The sequence below is a fragment of the Anser cygnoides genome, chromosome 1 (genome assembly GCF_040182565.1).
Source record: "Anser cygnoides isolate HZ-2024a breed goose chromosome 1, Taihu_goose_T2T_genome, whole genome shotgun sequence".
In the NCBI taxonomy this organism is placed as follows: domain Eukaryota; kingdom Metazoa; phylum Chordata; class Aves; order Anseriformes; family Anatidae; genus Anser; species Anser cygnoides.
The window spans coordinates 180016181-180028989 of record NC_089873.1 but is presented as its reverse complement, the minus strand read 5'-3'; the positions used below and the strand labels follow the sequence as shown (position 1 = coordinate 180028989).

General features: G+C 36.6%; 1 protein-coding gene across 3 annotated transcripts in view; it reads left to right on the top strand.

Annotated features, from left to right (window-relative positions):
- Window positions 1-12809, top strand: part of VWA8 (von Willebrand factor A domain containing 8) — a 197553-nt gene that overhangs the window by 56800 nt on the left and 127944 nt on the right. For all 3 annotated transcript variants that reach the window (XM_048047696.2, XM_066988216.1, XM_066988225.1), the window contains exons 14-17: window positions 252-365; window positions 8708-8876; window positions 9216-9293; window positions 12632-12747. In XM_048047696.2, coding sequence (XP_047903653.2) covers window positions 252-365; window positions 8708-8876; window positions 9216-9293; window positions 12632-12747 — 477 coding nt within the window. The remainder of the gene's footprint in view (window positions 1-251; window positions 366-8707; window positions 8877-9215; window positions 9294-12631; window positions 12748-12809) is intronic.

Below are 12809 nucleotides of genomic sequence, written 5' to 3'. Positions count from 1 at the left end.
TTTTTTTAATTTTAATTTTCTCATTATTTTCTACTTAAACCAGGTTTACTAACTGACTTTGCACTGAAACTATCTACTTAGGCAAATTACTTTATCTTCACACCTGGATGCATCTTAAACTGCTATAACTTCTTTTTTACAATGAACTGTATTAACTGAGGTAGCTTTTTTATATAAAAACAAATAGTTGAAATAAGTATTATAGAAGGAAATCAAAGGCTATGTAAAGCTTATTTTTTATTTTCAAACAGACTAATACATGACAGAGAACTGACCCTCTATGATGGCACCAGATTATTAAGGGAAGACAGGTATCAGAACTTAAAAGAAGAATTACAGATCACTGATGAGAAACTACAGGAAAGGTAAAGTGTTGGCTACGACTATGGAATGTAAACAGTTTTTCATCCTGTAGAACACTTAATCTCCTTTATTTTATTACAAAAACATCTTGCAAAATGCTTCCCTCTTAAACTGATACCTTTTAATTGCTAAGAGGGCATACTTTAAACGTCAATTTCCTCATGAGGGTTTGTTGGTTGGTTTTTTTTTTTGGTATGAGAAAATTATATCCTGTTTAGAGTGCTCAAACTGAAAGAAAATCATTAAATATCCTTTAACAGAAGGGGTTAGAAATGGAAGAGAAATGTTAAGTACATAAAAATACAGATGTAAAAGAATATAATTCTTAATTTTGGAACATTTTATTAACAGCACCTGAAAATAAAGCTAAACTGAAATTAAATATAGCTTGTTACTTTCTTTTTCTTCATTAGCTAGAAAGCTGGTATTTAATTTACAACTAATATGGAGCAGGAAATCCTAAGGATGGGTTGGGACCCATTATGCTTATTCTTTTTGTTTCTTCACTTCCACTTGTCTGCTAGAAACATTCCACAGATAGAAGAGGTCTCTCTGATTGCCACTCTTGATAGATAGTCAAATACTGATGACAAATTGCAGTTACTGGGAAAGATACTGTAGAGTGTACTCCAAGATAAATACAATCTAATATTCAGGCATATATGAAATAAGCCGTATATAAGAAGCTAAACATACTGTTTTTCTTAAATGGCTCAAATCTCTGAAAAAAACATTTGAAGAGTCAGATGACTGTGCTCACATTTACACTGCAAGATGTGTGCGCTCCCAAACTTTCAAGAGACATTCTCAGTTCTGGGATGCACTCGCGATGTGCAACCTCTTCATATGTACCACCCCCTGTTTCTCTTAATTGTCATGCTAAGTACAATTTTTTTTCTTTGATCTTCTTTGTAGTCTACCCTTTAGAAAAGTTGTTTTTCTTTTATTGCCTAGTAGTTTTGCTGTTTCTGTCTCCCCTTTGATCTAAAATACTGCACTGTTGAGTTTTTTTGTTTTTTTGTTTTTTTTTTAAAGAACTTCATTTTAAATTTAAAGTCTTCTTAAGCATTTATTTGTTTATTTATTGGAAGATATGATGTAATCTAAGCCTGTTTGTTGCTACTTGTATACAGGCTGCTGCAGCCATACACCTAGCTAGATGGGCATTTCCTGCATTTGTTTTATGAGTAAAGAACTATATATCAGGGAAGTGTTCATAAGGATTTTAAGCCCAAACTTTGAAAAGAGAAGCAAAAAAATCTCTTAAGGATCCATCTTGGCATTTCATCCTGACTTTGCGTTCAACTTTGTACTTCAGTATAGATCTACTGAAATATTGTGCACAGCTTTTTGCTACTTTGGGGGCCCCAAGAGTCCTTTTTGGTGTTCCTCAGTAGAGTGTCCCTCTTGTCTTTAGACCGCAATGCATTGCTTTTACCTAGCCACTTTAATATTTTGCAACAGATTGCTTATTGTGAATTAGTAAGAACTAAATGACCTGTTTGACTGACCATGAGCTTTCATTCTAAAAGGGGAGTGACTTGTCTTCACTCAACTGAAGACAAGTTAAAGTAGTGCAAAAATCTTGTCTGCTTCTTTGGGTTTGGCTGTGGTCTTCAGCGTCAGCGGACCACTCGTCTGTACGAGTGCTGTTCTGTTCAGCCCTTGAGGAACTGAAGGTGTTTCAGGACCTGATCCTTTACCTAATGTTTGTGGTCTGTTAATGTATTCTGAAAACATCACTACCTTTCACTTGCTCCAGGCCATGATGTCAGGAGTTGTTCTTTGATTCCAGTACTGCATGCCTCCCTGCTATTCCTCCTTTTCAGCAGCAGTTACCTGTCACTGGAAGCTTCAGTACCTTCCAGAGTCACAGAATGGCTGTGCAAAATGAGGTGTTCTTCCCAGACACCTTTTGATCAAATGTTATCTGGCTTCTGACAGCTGATTTAATCACAGTGCAAGAAAACAGGAAGGTGCAAACCATCCGTCATTCGCCTGGAAAAGATTGCCTTGTGGAAATAGCGTATAGAATACATTGTACCTTGAATTTATGAGCAAATTGCCTGGGCAGTTTCTTCCAAGTCATGACGGGGAGTTGCTTTCCACATTGATGAGAAATACGGTGTATTTTGCTGTGTAATAATGGCTTCGACTGTGTTTCTGATGCTACAGTTACACAGAAAGAGTTCTATTTATCCAGATTTTCTGAAGTGGACTAAAGTAATTTCAGTACAATTGCTCTTTCCAAGGCCTGCAGAATAAACATTGTCATTCCTGTTTCTGCTGGGACTTAATTTGGGTTGTTTGCTGAGTGGCACGTGAAAACTTCTGTTACTCTTCCAATAAGGATTTCCCTGTGGAAAGTGGTTTCAACTTTTATTTGAACCAGAATTCTTTTTTTTTTCCTCCTAAATCTCGCTCATTCTGTTCTCAGGCTTCAGTTCTCATTTATATATTGGAAATCAATACGTGTTTTAAGTTTGGCACATAGAATACATATTTTAGAGTTAACAAAAGTATTTTTTTTTCTTTTGTCATTAACATTTTAATTATCTGCCTTATCCCACATGTTAAGGTAGTTCTTCTGAGAAACAATGGAAGAGCAAAACACATACTGAGGGGTACATCAGTGATTTAGTGGAAGTGCATTGACAGAATTTTAAGTGAACAGTCAAGCAGGGCCTAAATGAAGTAGCTAAAAATAGTCATAAATGGAGGAGATGAAAGAGTAAGATAAAAAGGAGTATTTCTGAAGGACCAGGATTTGAAAAAGGCAAATGCCTCATTAGGAGATCATTAGATTAGGGGAGGGCAGGATTTGGGGAAAAGCACTGGCTGGGAACTGGAAGGTGGCTGTGATAGAGAGCTGATACCTTACTGTTATCTCTAAGAGAAATAGAGTACATGAGGTGAGGGGTCTGGAGAACAAGTGTTACGAGGAGCGGCTGAGGGAGCTGGGCTTGTTCAGCCTGGAGAAGAGGAGGCTCAGGGGCGACCTTATCGCTCTCTACAGTTACCTTAAAGGAGGCTGTAAAGAGGTGGGGGTTGGTCTGTTCTCCTACGTGCCTGGTGACAGGACGAGGGGGAATGGGCGAAAGTTGCGACAGGGGAGTTTTAGGTTGGATATTAGGAAGTACTTCTTTACCGAAAGGGTTATTAAGCATTGGAATGGGCTGCCCAGGGAGGTGGTGGAGTCACCATCCCTGGAGGTCTTTAAAAGACGTTTAGATGTAGAGCTTAGGGATATGGTTTAGTGGAGTACTTAGTGTTAGGTCGGAGGTTGGACTCGATGATCTTGAGGTCTCTTCCAACCTAGAAATCTGTGATACTGTGATACTGTGAGGTACACATTCCTTTTTTCCTTTTTTTTTTTTTTTTTTTTATTTGTTTAGGATCATCATTACTGTGCATGAGACAGTATGGTGTGGGGTTTCTCTCTTCTGGACTATGTGCACTTATTCGTGAAATACAGGAAATACAAAAAACCTAACTGTTCCTGTGTGTTGCCTCAGTTAAAAACTCACAAATGAGGTGGCCAGATTGTAAGTTACATATATACAAATATGTCTTTCATAATGGAAAAGAACAGCTGATGATGCTTTTTAGATTTTAATAGAAAGTCAATTTTCAAATTCCATTCATAAAATACTATTTCCTGATAGATAAATGGAGTACTGTGCTTAACCAAGGAGATAAAACTTCTGTAAACATTTTTTAGTCTGTGTTTATAAGAGGATTTGAAACACCTGAAGATGTTTCTGGTAAAAAATTGAGATGTTAATGGAGAAGTTCTAGGTTCTAGAACCTAGAAGTTCTTGCTGCCCTTTTCAGTGCAGCAAGATATATTTTTTCTAAGCTTTCATGTCCCTGTATGAAAATGATAGTGAAAATAATACAATTATTTTTCACAGTTCTACTTCCTTTAATTTTTAGTTTTTCAACAGTAATAATACTCATAGATTTTGCAGTATTCTCCTTTTTATTCTACTACTACATATATCACTTAATGATAAATCAAGAGATTCTTTTATTTTTTAAATAAAGGGATAGTATTTCAGATCACAGTATGGCCAAAGGAAATTACAAGCCTCTGTATATAGAATGTGAACAGTATTATACTAAAGAATGTGAAAGTGCTTCGACGATGACAGTGTTATTAGCAATGTCAGACAAAGGGGAAATTATTACTTGCTGTTCAGATTTGTTTTCACATTTTGCTGGTTTTAATACCATTTTTCATAAATCAAATTTCTGACAACTTCATTTAAAAGTATGACTACGTCTCTAAGAGCTAATAAAATAGATTCTTATTTTTAATTATTTTAATTATTGACTTTGAGTTACATGTTCACATTTCATTTCATTACATTTCTGTATCTGTCACATCCACTAGCATTTTCCTGAGAAGGGTTTCAGACTGGTGGGTCAATAGCTTTAGCAGGAATGACAAGGGAAACTTGAGTATTTTTGTTTATAATTTGTGAAGAAGAGGAAAAAAAAAAAGCTGCCCCTAAGAAAATGACAAATGGTCTAGATTATCGTAGAGGTCTTTTCCAACCTAAATGATTCTATGATAGAAGGAAATTACAGCTGTTGATGACTTGTTAGTTGAATTATTGTATAAGAAAAAATTCATTCATCCACTGTGCATATCCAAGATTTCTGCATAGATCTTCTTATGTAATGAATAATTACTTATTTGAGACAGATGCTGTGGAGTTGTTATATATGGCTTTTACAAGATGAGCAGTGAGGTGCTGGTTTGTCTTATGAGGCGGTCTTTTAACCTGTTTGGGTGGATAATCCTCCACCCACACCCCCAGCATGCACAAAGATGATAAGGCTTTGGTGCGGTGGGCAGAAAGCCATCTATCACAAGAAAATCTAGAAATACGTATATAATAAGAATTGTTCAGAAGCTCATAACAAATGTCTAGTTTTAATGCCCTGCGGGCAGTGTATTATTTTCCATGTGATTAAGTTGAAAGACAACATATATAGTAGATGAGACAAATATAAAATGTGGCAGAAAGTAAATTTTGCAAGCAATGAATGTTCTTAACTGCTTACATTTTCTAGCTTTTACTTTGGTTTTCGCTGTTTTTTTTCAGCTTAGTGGATTTCCAGATAAAGTAATCTGTTAAATTTAGAATATTGTGAAACTGAAGAAAAATAGCAAGGAAAAAATGATAGCTCATTTGTGATCCTAGCATTACTACAATTCCTAACTCATAATATTGTTTTTATTTTGAAAGAATGTGAAATTTATGAAACCATGCTACAGGAATAGACAACCAAACCCAGTTTGGTTTTGCAAGGTGGCATTAGGAATGCCATTCTGCATCTTTTTGGTTCTTTTGGAAACTTCACTTGCTTTGAACCATGTGTCACTAACAAGAAAATCCTTCCCTAAAATCATTCTGAGCAGTCTGCATTCTGATCTTCCTCTTGAGCAGTGGTGGTAATCCTTGGTTGGAATTAAACACTGATGTCAAAAGGACACGGATATTAGTGCAAGAAAGCACTCTGCTATCTCTGTTATCAGTAAACATTTAATAGAAGGAGAAAGGAATGGAGACTCTCTGCACTAATCCACTAACACCAGATTTTCCTACTGCGTTAGAGTTTCAATAATTCTAAAAGTGTTTTAGAAAAAGGTGGTGTTTTTTTTTTAAAAAAAAGTTTTTAACAAGATGCATTTATTTGGCCTTCCTCTGCAAAGAATATAAGATGTCAAAGATCTCTGTTTTATGAAATAAAGCTCTATATAGTAGCTTCATATTCTATTCCTTTAGGGACTTAATCTGTAATACTGTGGAGCAACTTCGAAGCTCCTCAATTGCTATCATGGACAGTTGGAACTTTCATAGCATTGCAGGATCAGGTCGTTTGTGACATTTGTTTTAATAATACACTTACCGTGACATTTTTCAACATTTCAAACATCAGTCCAAACAATAGGCTTTTGAAGTAGCCAGGTAGTTTCATCCATGTTTACAAACTGGAAAACTACAGCAGGGGTGTTGTAATCTGTCAAAACCTAGAGTGTACCTCAGTAGCTTTAACTGATACCACCAAATTAGCTTGCCCTTACTTCATCTCCTTTCCTCCAGCTTCTCTGCATTCTGTCCCTGACTGTCCCCATCATGCTTTTTGAATTAGGCATTAATGTGGATGTGATACAAGAGAGATGTGTTTCCTTTACAATGGAAAGCTGATGGCTTTTTGTGCTCTTACGTATTGCAGATAGACCAGAATTGGTCCTGGGAATTTAGGTGATTATAGAAGGAGGTTTGTTTTTCTTCTTGGTAATGGGGGGAAAGGTGAGTTTTTTCTTCTTGGTAATGGGGGGAAAGGTGACTCTGGAAATCTATGTATTTATCCTATCTAGGGATCATTTTCTTCTGTAATGAAGTTGGCCAATGTTCCCTGACCTTCTTTTATGCTTAGTGACAGTGACGTTCCTATTGGTTCCTCTTTCATGTGATGTTTTCAGACATCTATTTCTATTTTTATCAGTCAGGGAATAGCTTCTAGGCTTATGACTTTCAGCTGAGAATAACTCATGCCACCCCCTGTGTTTGCTTTGATACAAGAGACTGTTTGCTGTAATGACTCTGTTGTATCACAATTTTATTGTTGTGACTAACAGATGAGCCTACTACGCAGTAGATTTGATGATTTACATTTAATGGTCATATTGTGTCTTAGGATTTTCTTGCTTATATACCCTCATTTTCCCCCTCAGTTTAACCAGGAAGAATACTTGCCTCCAAAAGTTCCGATTTCAAATGTAATTTATATGGGGAATGGCTCATGATAACAGGCATATCTAACAATATAAGCCAATTCAATTTCACTTGATTTTCTTTTTCCAAATTAGCATCTGCTATTTTAATAAGAGTACTGAAAAATTAATTGTTGTGAACAGCCCCTTCTTGCATAATTTGACTGTCTTTCATATCTGACTTGTTACTGTCTATTCTGTTACTTCAACAGGTCATGAAGTTGTGCTGATGAATGAGTATGAATGAATTCCTAATCCAAAGAAATGATAATATTACATAGATAAGACAGGCAAAAGATGTGAAAAACCACCCAAGACAGATGCAGCAGTCTTCTACTGCCCTAACACATTCATCCAGCAGTGATATATTTAAGCTTTGGTTATATAAACAAATAACAAAAAACTTAAATAAACATATTTAAGTGTTGGTTGCAGTAAGCTCCCGTTATCTTCCGTGGAATGAAATAGGCAGGCATTTAAGAGACTGTTACTCACCAAATCCTACAGTGTGAACTTTACACAGTGAATAGTGGATGTATTGCTACAGGAAGCTGTGGAGACAGACAGAATGATGAAGTTCAGAAAGGGATTAGACAAATCTATGGATAAAAGGGCATTAAAACAAATAAAGATCAATCCCTAATATCCTTGAATGCGTGGTTGTGGGTGCTGGGAGAGTGTGAGGGGAATTAAGTGCTCATAGTAGTTCATCACATAAACCTTGAAAAAGGCTTCCCCAAGGAGCATCTCCAGCTGCCACCATCAGAGACAGAACATTTAGCTAGATGGATAGATTGAAGGACCCTGTAAGGTGTTTCTTAAATTCTTTAAATCTTAAGCAGCTATTTGAGGGACCTGTTTCCCCGTGCTGACTTGAAAATGAGCCGAAGGTGAGGTAACTGGCCTGGCCTGGCCTTTGAAGTATAACTTTCTGAGATATTATGAAGTTGGGCGCATTAATCCCACCCCAACCAACTAGGTGTTTTTTAAGGGGCTGCAGAGAATGTCAGTAAGTTCCTGAAGTGTTACTAAATCCATCTGTTTGTGATATTAAGGCCAATCTTCACAGTTTTATCCTTTCTGTCAATCTAATTGAGTAAAAGAAATTCTCATTACTGCAGCTTCAGTAGATGTTGTTCCTTCCCTGATTTGCCTGTTAGACATATTGCTTTAGGTAAAGCACTTCTAAAAATCTCATCAGATTAGTGAGATGTGTCCATTTGAGATGTACAGACCAGTAAACAGTAGCCCAGTTGCCGGTATTTGCCCATCTTGAGACGTGCAGGTCATGTTGCAGATGAGAAGTGGAGACTTTGGGTACCCTTCTCAGTGTAGAGAAGTATGAGCAATTTATACAATTGCAAGTCATGTTATGCAGTCTTTGTCTTTTTTTATTTTTAATAAAGTTGCATTTGCAAATTATGACAAAAGACATTGTGATATGGTTCAGTACACTAACATAATTAGTTTTTCATCTATTGTAAAAATAAAAATATTAAATTTGATATTCACTGCTTAGGTCGAGTAATGCATTTTTTAAAACTTGTTTTGCAGGTCTATCTTTCCAATACACCCCTCATTCAGAATAGTTGTCCTAGCAGAACCTCCGGTCATCGGAAGTAGTACCCAACAATGGCTGGGTCCAGAGTTTCTGACGCTGTTTCTTTTTCATAATGTTCGATCTTTAAGCAAGAATGAAGAAATTCAAGTTATTAAGGAAATGGTAAGTAAGTTCAGTATTTCAGGCACATGCTGATTATTGTTTACTGAACATGGTTATTTGCTGTATAAAAATATTCAGCTATTCCACTCCCTATTTCAGTGTAGCACAAATGAGCCTTCATTTTCAAAGCCTGCTTATCTTTTAATGGTATTGGAATAAATTAGCATTCTTATAATGATATTAAATGATGCTGTAATAGAAGAACATTGTCAAAACTGTATTCCTTTTTTGGTGACATAAGCCAACTGCAGAAGGTGTATACTCATTGCATATATGTGTAGCTGTGTATGGAACTTAACCCATCGTGCAGTAAGATTAATACTGTTTTGGTTCAAGCAGATTCCGAATGTACCAAGTGCTGCTGTGGAGCAGTTGTTGTCTTTAACACACAAGCTTCGGGAGACGAATGATGCCACGGTGAGCACTCCCCTGCCCCCTCTTTTTTCCCAAAAAATTTGATTTCTCCTACTATGACTGTTTTGTTTGTTTTAAGAAAGGCTGGGTAAAGCTTGCTAGTTATAGTGTTATTTTAGAGGCTGCCTGATTGAAAACCAGCCCCAGAAAGTTACTGCTAGCAATTACTGCACCGTATACTGTAACTTCTTTGATTTTTATGTATGTTTTTAGAATCTGCATAAATAAAGCTTTCAGGAAATCGCCCAAATCCTAGAGAAGTAAGAAAAGCACACACACTGTCAGTGGGCTTAGATATGTGGTTCACAATGAGAGACGCTCGAGGTACCTTTTGAATAGGTATGGAGATAATCATGTTTGTCCAAGTATGTTTTGATTACTTCACTTTAGTCGTTGGAACTTTGGTAGCTGAAATTATTGTGGCTTTTTCGGCAATGGAAACTATCTAGCCATTATAAAATGCCAGTGGGCAACAGCAAAGATTAGGAATGTAAAAGGGATAGCTCCAGAATTCCTATCTGAGTTACTGCTACAGGTTATTCTATTAAAGCAGTCTTATCAAGAAAAATAAGTTCTGCTGACATAGTAACCACAAAATTCTCTAAAAAGATAGTCAAATCTTGGTGAAAAGTAGAAGAAATCATTGCTATGGCAACTGGATGATTTTAATGTAACTAAAATGTAAAACATTTTTAGTAGAATCCAGCGGTTTAACTGGTATGCAAATTGTAATCTGTTCTGCTTAGTTTGCGTGATTTAACATGGGTAGTAGTTTTAATAGTATTACTACTCAGGTAGCTGAGGGATACTGAAAGGCTGTTGTGCTCTTCTGAGCTTAAAAGAAAAAAAACGCTGACTTTTAGATGCACCTTTGGGACAGTGTTGTTACTAACATCTATTTGACTTTCTGCACCTAATGTTTGACAAATGTAGACTGAAAAAGTGTAGTTTTGGGCATATTTGGATTCATGCCGTGCTTGAATAGAGCATTATAGAAGTCATTTCCAAACATGTGGATGTCTGTAGCATTGTGAAGTATCTAAATGAAGTATATGATGTTGGATAAGAAGTGTGTCATGATACGGACCGAGAGAGGATTCTTGTAGATGAGCAGTGACATGAGACATGTCAAGAATAGCATGCCTGTGTGGAGAGCTGAAATATGTGCCTAAGGTATGTCAGGCTATTTTTAGAGTTGCCTAAGTAAGTAATCCTCTGCCAGAGATTATCCTGAAATATTAGCCATTGTTTAAAGTGATTTTGTTAACAATAGAAGAATACCTGTAGCATATTCAGCCTGTGGGTGTATTTTGCGTCATTGTAATTGTTTGTTTGATATACAATAGAACCTAGAGACCACAAGCAAGATCCGGTTGAATTAGATGCCTCATAGATATATATTCCAAAGACTGTCACAAGGACTGTAACCTAATTTTGAGTTTACAGCTATTCCATATAAAAATAAAAAACAGGTAAGGAAGAAAGAGGACATTTTATTAGAAAACTCTAGCTCCCAGTTGCAAATATTCAGATGATGTGACAGTTTCTCCTCTGTGGACTTGTACTCTGTTTATTCCAGTGGAGGATCCAGTGCTATATATAATTTTGACTTTAAAATGCCCTTGTTCCTTAGCGATTGGAGTGGCATGGTGTGAGACGAGGCAGGAGTGCCTTCCTTCTTCCTCCCACCTGGTGCAATGGATGAAGCATGCTACCTCAGTTACTCTGCTCAACTGTCAATTTCCACCAATGCAATCCCATAGGTTGTGACTTGGGAGGATTGCTTACTTTACAAAAACATAATTTGCCTGAGAATATTTCGGGTGTTTAAGATTCTTTACAAAAAATAAAATCTCCCAAAACAGTGAGAGTTCTGACTAGTGAGCAGGGACAACAGGGATACAGCACTCACCCCTCTCACTTGCCCATGCTTTGCTCATGGCTGAGTAGGTCTTGAGATAACACTTGAAAAGTCATCATTTACAACACAATGTCTGTAATGCTTGGTAGTAAATGGTGATGCTTCAGAAAATGCTTCACAATCTTTGATCAGTGAAAATAGGAAGAGCAAGAGTAGTAATTGTAGCAGTTATCCCAGTCTAAACCATTCTTGCTTATTGCTCAGAGCTAAGCTAAAACATACTATCCTTTGCCTTCTTAGCTTTTGAGTTTTGTACAGTCTCGTGGAACTGATTCTTTTTTTTCTTTCCAAAAAAAGTTAGTCTGTTTGTCAAAACTGCAGTTTTCCAGAGGAAAGAGTTGGTGATAAGACACTTCTCGTGCTTAAGAAGGATTAAGAGAGAAAAAGATTGTGAAATTAATAAAGTGTTGCCTTCTCTATTTTTTTCCTTGATGGCAAATTTCAGGATTTTTTTCCAATTGAAACAATATATTAAAATAACTGTAATGAAGTTAGAAATCATTTATATTCCCCAAAGCAAAACATTCAGAAATTACCTAATTAAAATATTTCAGTTGACCGAGGCAAAGCATGGCGTGACTTATCAGATCACACTCATTGTTGTGTGCTTCCTGTTAAAATAAGGAACCTGTTTGTATTAGATACCTTCATCCGGTATATGTAGTGAATAGAATGATTTCTTTCTCAGTCTTTATATCTCTCTCTGAATAGATGGCCACTTGTCTGGGGGGCTTTGTTTGTTTGTTTTTACATTTTTCTGTATTTGCTTTAGGTCTGCCTTCCCAGGCCTTGAATCACTTTGTATCTCCTTACTGAATCATGTCCAATTTCTAGCATTTACTTTAACACATGGACAACAGAAAAGGACACAGTGTTCCAGTAATGGCCCACCCAAAAGGCGTGTGCAGAGGTGATACAATCTCCTTACTTCTGTCCAGTGTTGTCTTGTTTATACATCCACGAATCCTGCCAGACCCTTTTGCCAGAGCATTACATTTGGAGCTCATATTCAGCTTGTGAAGAGCAGACTATAGATTTTAAAACCTTGGTCCTTTTACCATGGTCCTTTTACCTTTTCTCCTTGTTATTATCAATCCTGTTTAGTTTTAGGATTTATATAGCACAGAAAATTAAGTTATCAGCACATTTTTTCCCTGTTGCTTATCAAGTGAAATCATAAAGCAAATCTGTAGATAACATCATGATTTCCGTGACACTGAAGTGCTGCAACAAATACAGAATTACAAACGTGTGGATTAAAAAGCACACACTACTATAGGAGGCAGAAAGCACTTACGAATTAGGAGAAAACTTGAAATAATTACTTTTGGATTACATTTTTTCCTGACTCATTCAGTTTAAATCCCTGAGATCAATTCCCAAAGATGAAGTAATTAAACCACCTTGTATTTTTTGACAGGCACAGTCTCTGGCTTCGTCTTTATCTACTCGACAACTGTTGCGAATTTGTCGGCGACTGTCACAACATCCAGATGAAAGCCTTTACTATGCTGTTAATAAAGCCTGCCTTTCCAGGTAGAAGTTCCAGTTTGGGTGGAAGTTCCAGAGTTCCTTGGTCTATTGCTAACATGCAAGAT